Source organism: Delphinapterus leucas, chromosome 4 (genome assembly GCF_059928025.1).
Source record: "Delphinapterus leucas isolate spDelLeu-1000000601 "Yukka" chromosome 4, BTC_Dleu_Yukka2, whole genome shotgun sequence".
Lineage (NCBI taxonomy): Eukaryota > Metazoa > Chordata > Mammalia > Artiodactyla > Monodontidae > Delphinapterus > Delphinapterus leucas.
The window spans coordinates 96,509,966-96,528,918 of record NC_143132.1 but is presented as its reverse complement, the minus strand read 5'-3'; the positions used below and the strand labels follow the sequence as shown (position 1 = coordinate 96,528,918).

The 18,953-nt window shown below is 44.2% G+C and overlaps 1 protein-coding gene and 1 non-coding gene across 2 annotated transcripts; one reads left to right on the top strand and one right to left on the bottom strand.

The window, feature by feature from the left end:
* Nucleotides 1–13,070: 13,070 nt before the first annotated feature.
* ACTRT3 (actin related protein T3) lies at nucleotides 13,071–16,181 on the bottom strand. The gene is made up of 2 exons (XM_022575455.2): nucleotides 15,967–16,181; nucleotides 13,071–15,387 (listed from the first exon to the last, which is right to left on the bottom strand). Exons 1-2 carry the CDS (start codon nucleotides 16,164–16,166, stop codon nucleotides 14,469–14,471), a joined length of 1,119 nt encoding a protein of 372 aa, XP_022431163.1. The 5' UTR covers nucleotides 16,167–16,181; the 3' UTR covers nucleotides 13,071–14,468.
* Nucleotides 16,182–17,682: 1,501 nt separating this feature from the next.
* TRNAV-AAC (transfer RNA valine (anticodon AAC)) lies at nucleotides 17,683–17,755 on the top strand. The gene has a single exon. It is a non-coding gene; the product is annotated as a tRNA-Val (tRNA).
* Nucleotides 17,756–18,953: the final 1,198 nt, after the last annotated feature.

Here is an 18,953-nt window from a genome sequence, read left to right as displayed (position 1 = left end):
CGGAGCGCCGGGAGAGGACTGGGGTTGGCGGCGTGAACACAGCCTGCAGGGGGTTGGTGCACCACGGCTAGCCAGGAAGGAGTCTGGGGAAAAGTCTGGACCTGCCGAAGAGGCAAGAGACTTTTTCTTCCCTCTTTGTTTCCTGGTACGCGAGGAGAAGGGATTAAGAGCGCTGCTTAAAGGAGCTCTAGAGACGGGCGCGAGCCGCGGCTAAAAGCACGGACCCCAGCGACGGGCATAAGACCCTAAGGCTGTTGCTGCCGCCACCAAGAAGCCTGTGTGCGAGCACAGGTCACTATCCACACCCCCCTTCCGGGGAGCCTGTGCAGCCCGCCATTGCCAGGGTCCCGGGATCCAGGGACAACTCCCCCGGGAGAACACACGGCGCGCCTTAGGCTGGAGCAACGTCATGCCGGCCTCTGCCGCCGCAGGCTCACCCCGCACTCCGTGCCCCTCCCTCCCCCCCGGCCTGAGTGAGCCAGAGCCCCCGAATCAGCGGCTCCTTTAACCCCGTCCTGTCTGAGCGAAGAACAGACGCCCTCAGGCGACCTACATGCAGAGGCGGGGCCAAATCCAGAGCTGAGCCCCAGGGAGCTGTGAGAACAAAGAAGAGAAAGGGAAATCTCTCCCAGCAGCCTCAGAAACAGCGGATTAAAGCTCCACGATCAACTTGACGTACCCTGCGTCTGTGGAATCCATGAAGAGACAGCGAATCATCCTGAATTGAGGAGGTGGACTTTGAGAGCAAGATTTATGATTTTTTCCGCTTTTCCTCTTTTTGTGAGTATGTGTATGCTTCTGTGTGAGATTTTGTCTGTATAGCTTTGCTTCCACCATTTGTCCTAGGGTTCTATCCGTCCGGGTTTTTTTGTTTGTTTTGTTTTTCTTAATAATTTTTTAATTTTAATAACTTTATTATATTTTATCTTACTTTATCTTCTTTCTTTCTTTCTTTTTTTTCTTCCTTCCCTCCTTCCTTCCTTCCTCCCTCCCTCCCTCCCTCCATTCTTTCTTGCTTTCCTTCTTTCTTTCTACTTCTACTAATTCTTTCTTTCTACTTTTTCTGCCTTTTATTCTGAGCCGTGTGGATGAAAGGCTCTTGGTGCTGCAGTCAGGAGTCAATGCTGTGCCTCTGAGGTGGGAGAGCCAACTTCAGGACACTGGTCCACAAAAGACGTCCCAGCTCCACATAATATCAAACAGCAAAAATCTCCCAGAGATCTCCATCTCAACACCAGCACCCAGCTTCACTCAACAACCAGCAAGCTACAGTGCTGGACATCCTATGCCAAACAACTAGCAAGACAGGAACACAACCCCACACATTAGCAGAGAGGCTGCCTAAAATCATAATAAGCCCACAGACACCCCAAAACACACCACCAGACGTGGACCTGCCCACCAGAAACACAAGATCCAGCCTCATCCACCAGAACACAGGCACTAGTCCCCTCCACCAGGAAGCCTACACAACCCACTGAACCAACCTTAGCCACTGGGGACAGACACCAAAATCAACGGGAACTACGAACCTGCAGCCTGCAAAAAGGAGACCCCAAATACAGTAAGATAAGCAAAATGAGAAGACAGGAAAACACACAGCAGATGAAGGAGCAAGATAAAACCCCACCAGACCTAACAAATGAAGGGGAAATAGGCAGTCTACCTGAAAAAGAATTCAGAATAATGATAGTAAAGATGATCCAAAATCTTGGAAATAGAATGGACAAAATGCAAGAAACATTTAACAAGGACCTAGAAGAACTAAAGATGAAGCAAACAATGATGAACAACACAATAAATGAAATTAAAAATACTCTAGATGGGATCAATAGCAGAATAACTGAGGCAGAAGAACGGATAAGTGACCTGGAAGATAAAATAGTGGAAATAACTACTGCAGAGCAGAATAAAGAAAAAAGAATGAAAAGAACTGAAGACAGTCTCAGAGACCTCTGGGACAACATTAAACGCACCAACATTCGAAGTATAGGGGTTCCAGAAGAAGAAGAGAAAAAGAAACGGACTGAGAAAATATTTGAAGAGATTATAGTTGAAAACTTCCCTAATATGGGAAAGGAAATAGTTAACCAAGTCCAGGAAGCACAGAGAGTCCCATACAGGATAAATCCAAGGAGAAATATGCCAAGACACATATTAATCAAACTGTCAAAAATTAAATACAAAGAAAACATATTAAAAGCAGCAAGGGAAAAACAACAAATAACACACAAGGGAATCCCCATAAGGTTAACAGCTGATCTTTCAGCAGAAACTCTGCAGGCCAGAAGGGACTGGCAGAACATATTTAAAGTGATGAAGGAGAAAAACCTGCAACCAAGATTACTCTACCCAGCAAGGATCTCATTCAGATTTGATGGAGAAATTAAAACCTTTACAGACAACCAAAAGCTGAGAGAGTTCAGCACCACCAAACCAGCTTTACAGCAGCTGCTAAAGGAACTTCTCTAGGCAAGAAACACAAGAGAAGGAAAAGACCTACAACAACGAACCCAAAACAATTAAGAAAATGGGAATAGGAACATACACATCGATAATTACCTTAAATGTAAATGGACTAAATGCTCCCACCAAAAGACACAGATTGGCTGAATGGATACAAAAACAAGACCCATATATTTGCTGTCTACAAGAGACCCACTTCCGACCTAGAGACACATACAGACTGAAAGTAAGGGGATGGAAAAAGATATTTCATGCAAATGGAAACCAAAAGAAAGCTGGAGTAGCAATTCTCGTATCAGACAAAATAGACTTTAAAGACTATTAGAAGAGACAAAGAAGGACACTACATAATGATCAAGGGATCAATCCAAGAAGAAGATATAACAATTGTAAATATTTATGCACCCAACATAAGAGCACCTCAATACATAAGGCAAATACTAACAGCCATAAAATGGGAAATCGACAGTAACACATTCATAGTAGGGGACTTTAACACCCCACTTTCACCAATGGACTGATCATGCAAAATGAAAATAAATAAGGAAACACAAGCTTTAAATGATACATTAAACAAGATGGACTTAATTGTTATTTATAGGACATTCCATCCAAAAACAACAGAATACACATTTTTCTCAAGTGCTCATGGAACATTCTCCAGGATAGATCATATCTTGGGTCACAGGTCAAGCCTTGGTAAATTTAAGAAAATTGAAATCGTATCAAGTATCTTTTCCGACCACAACGCTATGAGACTAGATATCAATTACAGGAAAAGATCTGTAAAAAAATACAAACACATGGAGGCTAAACAATACACTACTTAATAACGAAGTGATCACTGAAGAAATCAAAGAGGAAATAAAAAAATAAGGGTAGGGTAAGCTGTGACAAAGCAAGAGAGAGGCATGGACATATATACACTACCAAACGTAAGGTAGATAGCTAGTGGGAAGCAGCCGCATAGCACAGGGAGATCAGCTTGGTGCTTTGTGACCGCCTGGAGGGGTGGGATAGAGAGGGTGGGAGGGAGGGAGACGCAAGAGGGAAGAGATATGGGAACATATGTATATGTATAACTGATTCACTTTGTTATAAAGCAGAAACTAACATACCATTGTAAAGCAATTATACTCCAATAAAGATGTAAAAAAAAACATTAAAGGTAAGTCTTAGTATATCCATTTAATAAATGTGGAATTTGAAGTTGGGAGACTTATACTAGATTCTTTTGGCCAGGTCAGAACCCAGGTTAAAATCGTTTGACCATTTCTTCCTGTTTCCTTTTTCTCTCAAGGAAGAAATGAGAATTTGAAGATACTGTTATCAAACAAAGTTTGTGTGCATGATGCAGAGTGAGGACAAATAAACCAAAACGTCAGAGTTTGGAGCAGAGAAAGGTTTATTGCAGGGCCAAGCAAAGAGAACTGGTGGCTTGTGCTCAGAAAACCTGAACTCCCCATTGGTTTTGGGGGAAGAGTTTTTATAGGCAAAATTTGGGGCGAGGGCTGCAGGGTGTATGACTTTCTTCTGATTGGCTGGTGGTGAGGTAACCCAGGGTGGTGCTCCAGGAATCTTGTGCTCAGCCTGAACTTGCCATCCTCTATCTGGGTGGGGACCTTAGTTCTGCCGAAGAACTCAAAGATATTGTTATAACTATTCCTTGAGGAGGGACTGGGACCCTGCCCCAAGGCTACACTATTGCTTCTTGACTGCTCCTCCCTTGTTTCTGCATTCTCTCTCCTCCCGGATTAGCAACTGTTTGAACCTGCCCTTTGAAGCTCAGGGAAGTTCATGGAGGCTAAGTGAAGCCTATTTCCTACAAACTATTGGGTTGGCCAAAAAATGTGTTGGGGTTTTTCCATAAGATGTTATGGAAGGTACAGTGGTTAAGAATCTGCCTGCCAATGCAGGGGACATGGGTTCCATCCCTGGTCCGGGAAGATCTCACATGCCGCGGAGCAACTAAGCCTGTGCAACTAATGAGCCTGTGCTCTAGAGCCCACGAGCCACAACTACTGAGCCCACATGCTGCAACTACTGAAGCCTGTGTGCCTAGAGCCTGTGTTCCACAACAATAGAACCCACTGCAATGAGAAGCTCGCAACGAAGAGTAGCCCCTACTCGCCACAACTAGAGAAAGCCCATGCTCATCAACGAAGACCCAATGCAGCCAAAAAAAAAAAATGTTATGGAAATACCTGAATGAACTTTTTGGCCAACCTAATAGAAATGGGCGACACAGAAAGGATTTGTACCCAGGAGCCCCACAGGGTCCTGCTTGGTTTCAATACTGCACACCGTGATGACTTTCTAAGAAGGGAGATCTAAACCAAGGTGGAGGAAAGGTATGGGAGAAATGTCCTCAATTCCACCAGGTGAAGGTATAAGCCTCCTCATGTTACCAAGTCCAAGCTCGCTCTGCTTGCTGCATGACAGGCCAATGAGTCGGGAGATGAGGTGTTGAGATAAGGAATACGACTTTATTTGGAAAGTTGGCAGACCAAGAAGATGGCAGACTAGTGTCTCTGAAAAACCATCTTACTGGGGTTTGGATGCCAGCTTCTTTTGTAGAACAGAGAGGGGGAGGAAGTAAAGTAAGAAGGCCATAAGATTCACATATGTCCCCTGGAATGGCCAGCCTCGAGGAGGGGATATGTTAATTTCTTCTTTCTTCAGCTATCTACAGGTGGACAGGGTCAGGATGTTTCCCTGAACAAAGGCACTTTTGTTAAACATTCAGGCAGAGGGGCAGTGTTCCCTGAGGCAGGCCATTGTGTATAGACAGTATCCTTTTAGTGAACAAAAGCAACGGGAAGCAAAGGTTAAAGTAAAAGAAACAGATCCAGCTTGTAGTCAGATTTCGCTCTCCCGTGTTACACTCACAGCCCCACCAGGATCTGACAGAATAGACACTGAAGGACAGGCCTATGCCTCAGGCTGATTCATAGAGCAAATATCGTAGGTGTCCTAAATGTGGGGGAGGAGTTCCAGTTCTATTTTCAGAATATTATTAAAGTTTTATTTTGAAATTTCTGTCTTTAGTGATATTCCCAGGGGCCTATAAAAGATGCTAAGAGCATAGCCTCCTTTCACATACAGTTACCTTGCATAGGCCTTTAACTGGTGGGATGGCCCAAACTCCCATACTTCTGGGAAAATCATTCCTGACTTCTAGTATCATTGAATTTGCGTAGGCCAAAGGTCACAGATTAGTAGCTATGATGGGCCAGATTTTTCCTCAAAAGGTTTTTTGAGTGGCCCATTGCAATGACTTCTGACACCAACACCCAAGTTAGGCCAAACTTCACAGGTTAAGGGCACAGGTCTCCACAAGACTGCCCTTACTTCAGACACCAGCTTAAAGTCTGGGGTTCCCCAAGCCATCTCCACTTCTGACCAGCTGGCTACAATTCAGCTGGCTAACCCTCAGCTTAGATAATTCACTGGAATGACTTGCAGAACTCAGAAAAGTGCTATACTTACGATTACAGTTTTATTATAGAAAAAGGATTCAAATCCAAACCAGCCAAAGAGAGAGATGTATAGGGTGAGGTCTGGGAGGGCCCCCAATGTGAAGCTTTCTCACCCAAGCTTCAAAGTGTCCAGAGTTTTGACTGGGACTTCATTACATCAGCATGATTTGTTGAGTCATTAGTCGGTCTCTAGCCCCACTCCTCTCCTAGGAGGTCTGGCTGATAATGACATGTTTGGTCTTGTTGATGTGACCAGTCCCATCTAGGTCATCCCATAAGCTATTAGTGTTGTCTGAGGGGCCCACCAGGAATAAGAAAGGCACTCCTACCAATCAGGAAATTCCAAGGATATGGAAGCTACTTCTCAGGACTCAGGAATAAAAGCCATCCAAATTCTTTATTATACACACACACAATATGTAATTTTATTTTAAATTAACTGTCAACATTTTAAAATCAGTCTTCACATAAACTAAACTTTTTGTCTCCCCCTGAAATATTTCCAATTTTAGGCCTCCGTTCCCACAAGGCTGCTTCCCCTTTAAAAAGGGTATTTCCCCACCATCTCCACAGTCTTATTCTTGGTGTGATTCACTCCTTTTGTTTCCTTCTGGTGCACTGCAGACATTTAAATTTGCAAACCTTGGCCTAAGCCTTGGGTATTTTTGCTGTTTTTACTTCCATCACACATTATTACCTTAAAAGAATAAATGGGGAAGGAATGACAATTACCTTTTGTCATTTCATTCTCACCTTAGTTTAATTTAAAACTACTTTTCCTCTACACTTTGTGTGAGTGCGGGTGCAGGTGTCTTCTATTTGTCTCTTATGTCTTGAGCCAGGCCAACGTGGAATTTTTCACCGCAGAACCAGGACAAACTAAATTAAAACTCACATCATCCTCAGAATCAAAAACCACAGCCAACCCAGGACCTTGGAAAAGAAGCCTCTCTTTCAAAAGACAAAACAAAACCCATGTTTCTCAATATTTTTAAAGCTGTAATTTCCTTCACAAGCATTAAATTCTCACATTCTCCTTTATTATTTGAAATTCATCATAAGTAACTAAAAATAAATAAATGAGACAAATAGTTATTTTCAAATTTCATTTACCCCTTCCCCCATTAAAACCCTTTGCAAATCACTGTTTAAATAATCTTAAAGGCATGAAATAAGCTCCAAGTACTTCAGGGGCCATGTGGATACATGCAGTCTCTCTCAGGTACAGGGGTTGCATAGACCTTGAAGTATAGGCAATCCTCAGTATTCGCAGATTCCATATTTGTAAATCCACCTACTAAAATTTATTTGTAACCCCAAAATCAATAGCTACAGCGTTTTTACAGTCATTCATGGACACATGCTGAGCAGTGAAAAATTTGAGTCACTTGACACAAAGTTTCCCCACTGAGGTCCAACAAGGTGACACGCTGCCTACTTATTCCAAAAAGAACACTGTAAACAAGTGCCCTTTTTGTGATCTATTTAGTGGAACTTTTTTTTTTTTTTCATTTTTGTGCTTGTTGATGATTTTGCTGTTTAAAATGACCCCAAGTATAGTGCTGAAGTGCTGTCTGGTGTTCCTAAGTGAAAGAAGGCTGTGATATGCCTACAGAAAATATATGTGTAGATAAGCTCATATACAGGCAAGAGCTATATATAGTGTTGTTGAATATGAGTTCAATGATAATGAATCAATAGTATATATTAAATAAGGTGTCTTTAAATAGAGACACACATAAAACAAGATTATTCATTGATCAGTTGATGAAAATGATGTGACTAGAGGCTCTCAGGAACCTAATCTTGTATTTCCCCTAGGGGAAATGGTTTCGTATTCACTAATTCAGTGTTAAGGTGACTTTATAGAACAAACTACCACAAATAACAAGAATGAACTGTACTTGTAAACTAGTGAAACACACAATGGACTTTCCAGCACAAAATCCTATCAAAGAAGGTTGTGGAGGGAAGAGAGCAGGGGATGAAAACTAAGCTCACAGGCAAGTAACCTTTAAAGATGTTATTTTATTTTAAACCAGAAAACGGTGGTGGAGTTAACACGAATCATCTTTCCCAGGCAAGCCAATGCAGCATTAAGGTGCCACATAGTAAATGGAACACTGGACTTTAAAGTTCAGGGGGCTAACTGCCGGTTCCAACTCCGCAAAAAATTGACTTAGCCAAGGGGGTTTCTTCATCTGGTAGAGGGACTCAAATCTTGTAGCAATAAGAAGTCACATTTGCCATAATTATTATCTCCAAAATGTTATCATGTAAATTATCTCATTGGTTGAACTCTGTGGCCCCTTCTTGCTCCAAAATTATATAATTTAAGGAAGAGGATCATTCTGCCAAAACAGAAAAAAATATATCAAATGTTCATAATACTGAGAATTTTCCTTTGGAATGTTTATAAGACATTTGTCAAGGAGAGGATTTCAAGTATAAGAACTAGAAAACGGCTGTGGTCTTTTAAATTGTATTTATTAAATCACTACTTTCTTTTTTAAAAATGAGAGAGGGACTTCCCCGGCAGTCCAGTGGTTAAGACTCTGGGCTTCCACTGCAGGGGGCATGTGTTTGGGAAACCCTGCAGGCCTCAGGAGGCCGAAAGAAAAAAAGAAAAAAAAAAAAAAAGGCCTTGTCCCCAGTAGGTGGCCATCCTTGCCTCAGGGCAGACTCCATCACAAATTTTGTACATGTGGAGAAGCAAAAGTACCACTAGATGGAGCAGGAACAAAAGACATCTATTTATTTCTAGTTCAAGGAACCCTGGCAGTCTTCAAAAACGATCTTAAAAGGTCACTTTCTGAGTAAATGGAAGCTTAGTGAAGCTAGCTGAGTTACCTGAAAAACCAAGAAAAATCTTTGGCAAAATCAGAACGAGAACGTCATTCACTAACTTACCCCATGTTCTTTCCACAAAACCATGCTGATGGGAAAACTTTTCCCTTCTTAGAGAACATTACCAGAAACAGGGCAGTCCAGGTTTTTCACATTTCTTAACTGAAAGCTAAGAATTGTATTAGACGACACCGAGGGACCTACTTCAGGCAATAGGATGAAATGCTAGACATGTTCATGTAGATACTGACATGGTCCTGATTTTTCTTTTCCATTGTCGGGTCCAGCTCCAGGCTGGATATCACACTGATAATTTGCCTTTACAATTCAGGCTGCAGGGTACTCTCTCTCCCAGCAATTGCCGCCAGAATAGCTGTCTCAAGGAAGTGAAGGCACTGACTTCAATTCCCACATAAACCTGGAAGTTAGATTTCGGAGACGAATGGGCAGAATGACCTGTTGATTGTTTCCTAATGGGCCTTTTTCTTTTTTTTCCCCCCCTTGGCAAAGAAACCTCACCCAATTCTTGGGGGGGGGGGGATATATTTCTTCGTACACTTTTCCGTCACCACTTAATACTTTGCACCCAAAGACGGAGACAAAGATGAAAAGCAACGACCATTAAGGAAGAATTTCCACTGTTTTAAGAACAGACTAGATCTTCCAGTTAACAAATATTAAGTGTTTAATAATCTCACAAAAAAACACTTCTCTTCCATACCCGATTGTCGGGACTGATCGGGATATACTTTGGAAGAGGCAAAAACCTCGACAAAATCCGCAGAGCAGGAACTGCGTTGTGATACTATGATAAAGGGCAACAAAACCAGAGGAGGGGGAGGACAAAAAAGCCCTACACAGGAACGGCCAGCTGGCTATTCGTCTCACTGCCCGTTCACTGGGACCAATTTTGGAGGTGCCTCCACGTGTCCTTCTGACAGTTGATTTGCACGCACTGTGGTCCAAGCTGCAAGTTTGGAAGCCCACAGGCCCACCACTGACGGCGAGGGAAGACGGACGCGCACCAACGGAGTCCCTCCCAGGGAGAAAACGGACTGCCCGCGCCCCACCCCCGCAGCTCCTCCGGCTGCAAGTGTCTGAGCCGAGTCCCGGGTGCACGTCCCACAGCTCAGGGAAGCGCACCGCGCGCGGGGACCGGCTCCGTTCCTTTCCCTGCGGTAAGAGCCTCGCCTCGGCCCCCCAAGCGACCCGCGGCTGACAGAGCCCAACTCTTCGCGGCGGCAGTGGGCGCCTCCGGAGAAGCCCCGGCCGACCGCGGCCTCAGGCGGGGCGCGGGGCCTGGGCGGGCGAGCCACGCAGGTTCCCGGGAGAGGTGAGCGAGCCAGCGGCTGACATTTTTTGTTTGCTTCAGTCTGGATGGTGGATGGCGGTAGGCCGAGGCTTTTCCGCCCGCTGAAAGTCAGCGAGAAAAACAGCGCGCGGGGAGCAAAAGCGCAGCGCCTACGCCAGTCTCAGTTAGGGTTAGACACGAAATGGCAGCCACCACTCCCGGGCCCACCCTCCGCAACCCACAGCGCCTCCTCCAGCGTCTCCTTATAAGGGAGCGGCCGCCGCCTGCGCGGATTGGCTGGGGCCAGCCCGCCGCGGCTCTCGCGAGAGCCGGTCTCGCAAAATTTTTTTTTTTTTCAAAAGTTCTGTTTCCCGCCATGAGGACAATCGCCGCCCCACCCACACGTTCCTTACGGGAAGATTGGATCTTTTCTTCAGACGTATTAACTTGTAATTTGAAAACTAACTTGAATGCTTTTTAGTGCTGTTTTCCATCTCTTACGGACCAGGCGAGGTGCACGTTACTATCTTAAAGAAATGGAGTTCATACAAAAATTGTAGGGCCAAATTCTCAGTTCGGATCATCACGTTTGTTAGAGAACTTTACCAAAATAGATTCCCGAACAGAATCTTGGCTTGGCTCATTGGGCTACCTCCGGGATCCTAACCTGTTCCCTTCTTGAGCAGAGGTTGTTTTATTACGTATAACTACTCTCTTCTCGATCTCAACATTGAGGACTGAATCTCCCTTTTATTAGGAAATAAAGGCTTTTCAGTCATTGACTTTGCTTTAATGTTGTGTCGTGATTGTGTTAAAAAAGAACAATGCACCATAAATTGTAGCAGGTTTTTATATTGGCCGGTAATGCTGTTTTTCATATAATTGGCTAATCTTAAAAGTTGAACTCTTCAATTGGGTGAACTTCATGGAGTTGTCGCTAGTGGCACCGCGATCTGAAAGAAAAGTAAAATGTTAAGGGGATTGGTTCGATATGGTTTACGATAGGGGAAAATATAACTAAACGGAAATTTCACATTTTATTTCCTTTCCCTAGATTACCTGAAAAGGATCATCCATGACCCCAATGAAGAGGCTAGAGTCTGTACAGAACATTCCAGGCTAGTTGTTGGGTTAACTGCCTAAGAAACCACAGTTAAGGACCGTGCCCCTGCCTAATCTAGCAAGCTACTTTGGAGAACACTTTAAATTTACATCTCTTAACCTCTTTACATCTCAACTTCTTAATTTGTAAATGGGAATACTATTTGTCTTGCCCATCTCTCTGGGATGTTGAAGTTTAAATTAGATAAATGTATCTAAACAGGTTAGCCGAAATTCCTTTTAGGAAAAAAACACTTTAAGAATTCTAAAGTGAGGGGGTTGGGATCATTCTGTTAGGGGAACCACTGACTGAAACCGCCTGCCCTGGCCAGGTACCATAGTAACCACTTGCAAGAGCTATCTTAAGCAGGAGGTCCTGGTAAGGAATGCGGAACTAATAAGCTACCACCAACCGGAAGAATTTGGGAAAGATCAAAAGTAGAGAGGAGGGCTTCCCTGGTGGCGCAGTGGTTGAGAGTTCGCCTGCCGATGCAGGCGACACGGGTTCGTGCCCCGGTCCGGGAAGATCCCACATGCCGCGGAGCGACTGGGCCTGTGAGCCATGGCCGCTGAGCCTGCGCGTCCGGAGCCTGTGCTCCGCAATGGGAGAGGCCACAACAGTGAGAGGCCCGCGAACCACCCCCCCCCCCAAAAAAAAAAAGGAGAGAGGAGACTCCAGTCCATGTGTTGTACCAACCTCCCAGAATCCTTCTCGCTAGAATCCATCTTGGCTGAGTGATGCGTGTGCCACCAGGAAGGATCCTGTGGCCAGAGACAACACAGAAATCAACCCAATTACCATAAAACCCGAGACTGCGAGCCACGTGGCAGCGCAGTTCTCCTGTGTTCCCCTACCCTGCTGCTCTCTGCCCCGTCGCCCCGTCCCAATAAAGCCTCTTGCTTTGTCAGCATGTGTCTCCTCGGACTATTCATTTCCGAATGTTAGACAAGAGCCCACTCTCGGGCCCTGGAAGGGGTCCCCCTTCCTGCAACAATTCTCTCTACAGTGCTTGTGACTCTAGTGAGTACAGCATCGACTATTCAAACTGCTCTCAGATAATCATTTTCTACACCTTATCCAATCTAGTAGTTTTGCTTACAATCACTAAAATGATAAAGACATGTCAAAAAATGAAATGCACCTCTTCACAAATGCTTCAGGCCAAACTGAATTACTTCCTGCTGCTTGTACATGCCCAAAGCCTTGGAGGCTTTGCCCTAATGTTCCCTCTGCCATCAGTGTGCTTCTGGTCAATTCTATATAACTGCATATCTACTGGGAGTGCACCACAGAAGTCATCAGGGAAGGGGACAGAGATGAAAGGAGAAAGCCCACAATCCCTGTCCTCTAAGAACATATCTAGTAAGGGAGAAAGACAAGCAAACCAAAAGATAAGGCTGCATAAATTAAATGGTCAATAAAAGTACAAGTAATATAATGTGCTGAAGGATACAAATAATCGATTTTGACTATGGAGGAAGTAGCATGAGCTGGACCTATAAATAGTCTAATTCTATAAGCAAAAAATAACATTGTGAAAGTTCCCATAGAGACATTATCTTATTTGTATTTCATAAGGACCCTGTGAGACAGATAGGCATTAGGATTAGCAACCCCACTTATCAATGAGGAAATTGATCTTCAAAATATTTAAACAATTTGTTTAAATCATGCAGCTGGTAGGTGGCAGGGCCTGGACCTGAACCCACATATACTGCCCCTAAATTCAGAAGGACGGGCACTCTATTAGGTTTAAATTTCAGCTTCAAGCCCAGTCCCCAAAAGCCTTCCCTGAGCCTTCAAGTTGTTTTCCCTCCTATAAGTCCCTTTTTTTTTTTTTTTTTTGCACGGGCTTCTCACTGTTGTGGCCTCTTCTGTTGCGGAGCACAGGCTCCGCGACCATGGCTCACAGGCCCAGCCGCTCCGCGGCATGTGGGATCCTCCCGGACTGGGTCACGAACCCGTGTCCCCTGCATCAGCAGGCGGACTCTCAACCACTGCGCCACCAGGGAAGCCCTGTAAGTCCCATTTTATACTTCTCTTAGAACACTAAATCACTTTCCACCTTATATTACTGCAATTAAAGTATGAATTTCACCTCTCACACTGGACTGCGGGCTTCTTAAGGACACAATCTGACTCCTGATTTAGCACTTACTGCACTTAGCACAGTGCTTTCCATAGAGCAGATACTACATACTTTGAGTTATGTCAACATTGCCATCATTCTCTCAGCTACCTTCATCATTTCAGACCCTTCTTTCCCCTTCATAACTAATTAGGCACCAAGACTTGTCAGTTTTTCATAATTTCTTCTTTTTAATTCCTATTGCCTATAATCTTGAGTATAAGACTTGACTACTTTACATCTACACTAACAACTTTCTAATTGATCACTGAATCTCCAGGGCCTTTCCCAGTCCAATTTATCCTCCAAACTACTACCACATTCATCTTAATTTCCTTATGTCTCCTGTTTTCAAATCTTTAAAGGCTCCTTTTTGCCTATAGGACATTTAAAACAAAGCCTTCCAGTCTCTGGCCTTAATTTACCTTCCTAGTCATTGCTCTTAGTCTGCTCAATATGAGCTCTTCATTTTTAACAAAACCAGTGTATTAAACATGCATTGAGTATGCTTTATTCATCCTCATATCTAGCTTCTTGCTCATTTCCACTATGCTCTTCTGAATATCTGCCCTCTTTTATTATGCTCCCACACCCATCCTAATACCACCCCATTCATCATGGCATACCTCTGCTATGAACTCTTCCCTTATAGCAACCTTCCTTCCATAAACTTCAACAACCTTCAATCTGTATCACTCATTTGGCACATATCATGTTCTACCACAAATTGCTCTCTCCCTCCAAAGGAAGTGTAAGATCTCCAAGGTAAAGAATAACATCTTCTCAGGACTTCTCTCGTGGTGCAGTGGTTAAGACTCCATGCTCCCATGTTAGGTGGCCCGGCTTCCATCCCTGGTCAGGGAGCTAGATCCCAGATGCATGCTGCAACTAAGGAGCCCACCTGCTACAACTAAGACCCGGCACAGCCAAATAAATAAAATTAAAAGAGTAATGTCTCCTCTAGCATTTAATTTGGTTCTACTCAATAAATATGTTATTTGACTGCTTCATCATTATTTTCCCCCATTATAGAAATGCAACAGAGAAATGGACCTTCCAATAACTGAAATATTTTGTTCTCCCAGAAACATATAATATCCAAAGTTTTCTGTCACATGTACTCAAAACATTTTCTTCTAACCATTTTATCTGTATTCAGAAGCATCTTTGGTGTACTATGTTGGGTCCGACTTCTTTAAATTCTGCAGCGGTGATCCACATGTGCTGGAAGGCAGAGAGGGATGCAAGAATAGAGCCTCCCACCCACACTGATATTTTCCTTTCTGGGGGAGCAATAACCTGCACAGGGGTGTTGGCAGGCACCACCTTTGCTATATCTTTAACTAGCCGCTTATCTAAACCAGGGAAAGAGGTTGATCCCCCAGCAAGGATAATATTGGAGAAAAAGGAATTCCTCAGATCTGTATCACATTTCATTATGCTGCTGAAGCACATCTTATCAATGCCAGGGGTCTCAAGATGCAGGAGACTTGGAGAGAAGAGGGCCTCTGGACAATGAAAGAGCTGGTCATGGAGTTTGATTGTCTTCCCATCAGGTAGTTGGTAAACCTTCTCTATACAATCAGCTTTCTTGGCCTTTTCCTCTTCAAAGTTCATTGCCACATAACAATAGGTTTCCTTAATGTCTGTGACAATCTTTCTGTCTGAAGCACTAAGCAGCATGATGCCGTGCTCCTTCAACAGCATCATGAGGTAGTTGGTAAGGTCAAGACCTGCCAGATCTAGCTGCTGGACACTATGAGGCAGACAGTAACCCTCAAAGATGGGTACACACTGGGTAACCCCAGCACCTGAATTCAGCACAAAGCCAGTTGTGAGGCCAGCAGCAAAGAGAGCTAGCACCCCCTGGATGGACATATAGAAGGCAGGAACCTCCAGATGCTCAAAAAACACTTCAGTGACCCGTTGCCGGTTGGCCAGTGGGTTCAGTGCTGACTCTGTAATCAAGACTGGGCCATCACAGGGCTTTAGCTTCAGGTTATCGTCGTAGATATGCTTCCACATGATCTCCATGTCCCCCCAGCAAGTAATGAGACCACGCTCCACTGGGTAGCTGTAGGAAAAGCAATAAGATAAATGGCAGCTTTAAATTTTTCCAGTGTCTACTCTCTTCAAACATGGGTTAATCCCCGTATTTATTACCAGTAGCACTTTATGGGCAGTGCCCGCCAGAACCTCTCAGAGATGGTAACTGCCAGCAAAAGATAGCCCAGCTACCTTCCTCTGCAATTTTTGTTGCTTTCCATCTTCCCTGCCTCTTTGGAATACCCTTTTTGACTTTAAATATATATATAGGGAAATCTTCACAGTTTTAATATCAGTTAGTTGAAAACAAATAGCCCGGAAGACAAAGGTACCTTGAATTAACATTCCTAAATGAACTTGTATTTTATGAACGATAACTGTGTTTGTACGTTTGAATACATTTGAATAGATACAGCGAGCAAGTAATGTTCACTCTTTAGGTATGCGGTACCCTCAGAGATTTGCGGCTCGAGCGTTGCAATAATGATAGCTGGCAGAGACTTTCCTGTTCCTCACTTCTTATCCTTTCTCTCAGTGTTGGGCCTCTCCTCTGGGATCCCCCTACTTTGCCTCCACGCGGGTCCTGCCCGCCGGGAGAAGGCGGTACCTGATGGAAAGTGCGCTTCTCCGCTGCTGCGCTTGGTCTCCCACGCACACTTCCTGCGCGACCTCTGCCCCGCAGGTCTGGCCTTTGGCGCGGCCTATAAAGTTCGGGTAGACAAACTGGGGCTCCCGGGACCCAGCCAGGCCCGCCTTGATCACTCCTGAGCCGTTGTCGATCACCACCGGTAGCTGGTAGTAGCTCATGACGCCGCCGCCTCCTGTCGCCCGGCCGCTCGGGCTGCCCTGGCTGCGGGCTAGGCGGGGAGCGCGGAAAGTGATGTGCCGGTCAGACGACCTGGAACGCCGCGTCATAGAGACCCCGGCACGGCCCCGCGGGGCCTGAGCCGGGCTCGTGGGAGCCGGGGGCTGGCGGGGAGGCGGGGGGGAGTCCCAGGCCGGGGACTCAATGGATGCAAGGTGCACTCTAAAGTGCCACCCACGATTGCGTCTCACCCGGGTTGGACCACTCCTCACCCCTTGGAATCTGGGAATACCAATATCAGGAAAACCTGACTTTCTTCCCAGAAAGCTAGATACAAATCTAACCTTTCACAAGAGGCTTTCTCTAATACCTCGATGGGCCATAAAAACAGTTTTATTTCTCAACGTCATTACATTCTGGTTAATAGATGTCTGTCCAAGGGCCTGCGGGAAGCTCTGAAATGCGCCCTCGAAACTGGAAAAAGGTGGAGAGATTTGACAGGGTAAAGTGTCGTAGCAGGGGAGGTACGGTTCATGCTTCTTAACTTCTAAAAAGAGAATTTCGTCAACTTGTAAAAAGAGAAAGGGAAAAAGTGCTAGAACTTAAAGTGGGTTTTAAATACTTTTATTATTATTTCTATATATTCTGGGCAGTACTTTGTTGTGTTTCTTTCCCCGTGTTTTCTAAGCAAAATGTACTCAAAACCAAAAAAGTATAATCTCACTTTAAAATTTTTTAAGCAATCCCATCAGGTTACCCACCCCACGCCCCCGCCCCCGGTGTAATATGGAAGCTCATTCTCATTCCCTAAAAATTCTTGATTTTTAGGCATAAGGATGTGTCTGTCTCTCTGCAGGAAAAACGATATTCCTTAGGTCATATGAAGCTCAGGCTTAGAAAAATTTATTCATGTTTCGTGCCCAAAAAGTGCATCTCGATGTCTGATTTTCATTTTTAACCTCTTCAATTTTGCACACCCTGTAGAAGATTTTAAAACAAATGCCGTCTAAAACAAGCACAGAGCAGGGGAAATTCAAAAGCTAACGACACGTCCCTCCACCAGAGGCTGAAAGGATCGCTTTCTCGCTAAGTAACAGCTAGGGAGTTTGGTGCTGCGCGGAGCTGCGCCCTGCTGCGAGAGTCGGGACTCCGGGATTCGCCTGCGGCCAGCCCTTCCTAGCCCGCCAAAGCCCTGAAACTCATCCGGTACTCTCAACAGAGTAACGCGAAGAAAAGAAATATAACACTTCTTTTCCGTAGAAGAAAGTAAACCGCAAAAAAGTGCAACCAACGGGTGCCCGATTTCTAACTAGGGGCTTTGCAAAAAGTGTATGCAAATTCCAACTTTTGAAATGGTAGCACTGTTCAACTGGACATACGGTTAATTTTCCTTTTTTTTTTTTTTTGGTTTCATTGTTTTTCCTATTAAAAGTTACGCTAACCCTACCTTTAAGCGCTCATGAATTGCACGTTACAACAGCGATATCAAGGACTTTCTCAGCCACTGCTGACAGACTGGTTTCCGTAGTGTAGTGGTTATCACGTTCGCCTAACACGCGAAAGGTCCCCGGTTCGAAACCGGGCGGAAACAGTGTTCTTATTTTTCCCGTTTACGTCCACTTACTTAACAGAGTCTTATGATGCTCCTTATGTTTACCCAGTTACTTAACAGGGTCTTGTGATGATCCTTACGTTTGCTTTTTATTTTATTTGATCCTTACGTTTGCTTTTTATTTTATTTTTGTTTACTCCTTTTCCCCCTGTTTACGTCCACTTAAACAAGGTCTTGTGATATTCCTTATGTTTGCTTTTTATTTTTTTTAACATCTTTATTGGACTATAAGTGCTTTACAATGTTGTGTTAGCTTCTGCTGTATAATAAAGTGAATCAACTATATGCATACGTACATCCCCACATCCCCTCCCTCTTGCGTCTCCCTCCCACCCTCCCTATCCCACCCCTCTAGGTGGTCACAAAGCACTGAGCTGATCTCCCTGTGCTATGCAGCTGCTTCCCACTTGCTATCTACTTTACTTTTGGGAGTGTGTATATGTCAATGCTACTCTCTCAATTCGTCCCAGCTTACCCTTCCCCCACCCCGTGTCCTCAAGTCCATTCTCTATGTCTGCGTGTTTATTCCTGTGCTGCCCCTAGGTTCATCAGACCTTTTTTTTTTTCTTTTTAGATTTCATATATGTGTTAGCATACGGTATTTGTTTTTCTCTTTCTGACTTACTTCACTCTGTATGACAGACTCTAGGTCCATCCACCTCACTGCAAATAACTCAATTTTGTTTCTTTTTATGGCTGAATAATATTCCATTGTATATATGTGCCACATCTTCTTTATCCATTCATCTGTCAATGGACACCTAGGTTGCTTCCATGTCCTGGCTATTGTAAGTAGTGCTGCAATGAACATTGTGGTACATGACTCTTTTTGAATTACGGTTTTCTCAGGGTATATGCCCAGTAGTGGGATTGCTCGGTCATATGGTAGTTCTATTTTTAGTTTTTTAAGGAACCTCCATATTGTTCTCTATAGTGGCTGTATCAATTTACATTCCCACCAACAGTGAAAGAGGGCTCCCTTTTCTCCATACCCTCTACAGCATTTGTAGATTTTTTGATGATGGCCATTCTGACTTGTGTGAGGTGATACCTAATTGTAGTTTTGATTTGCATTTCTCTAATGATTAGTGATGTTGAGCATCCTTTCATGTGTTTGTTGGCAATCTGTGTATCTTCTTTGGAGAAATGACTGTTTAGGTCTTCTGCCCATTTTTGG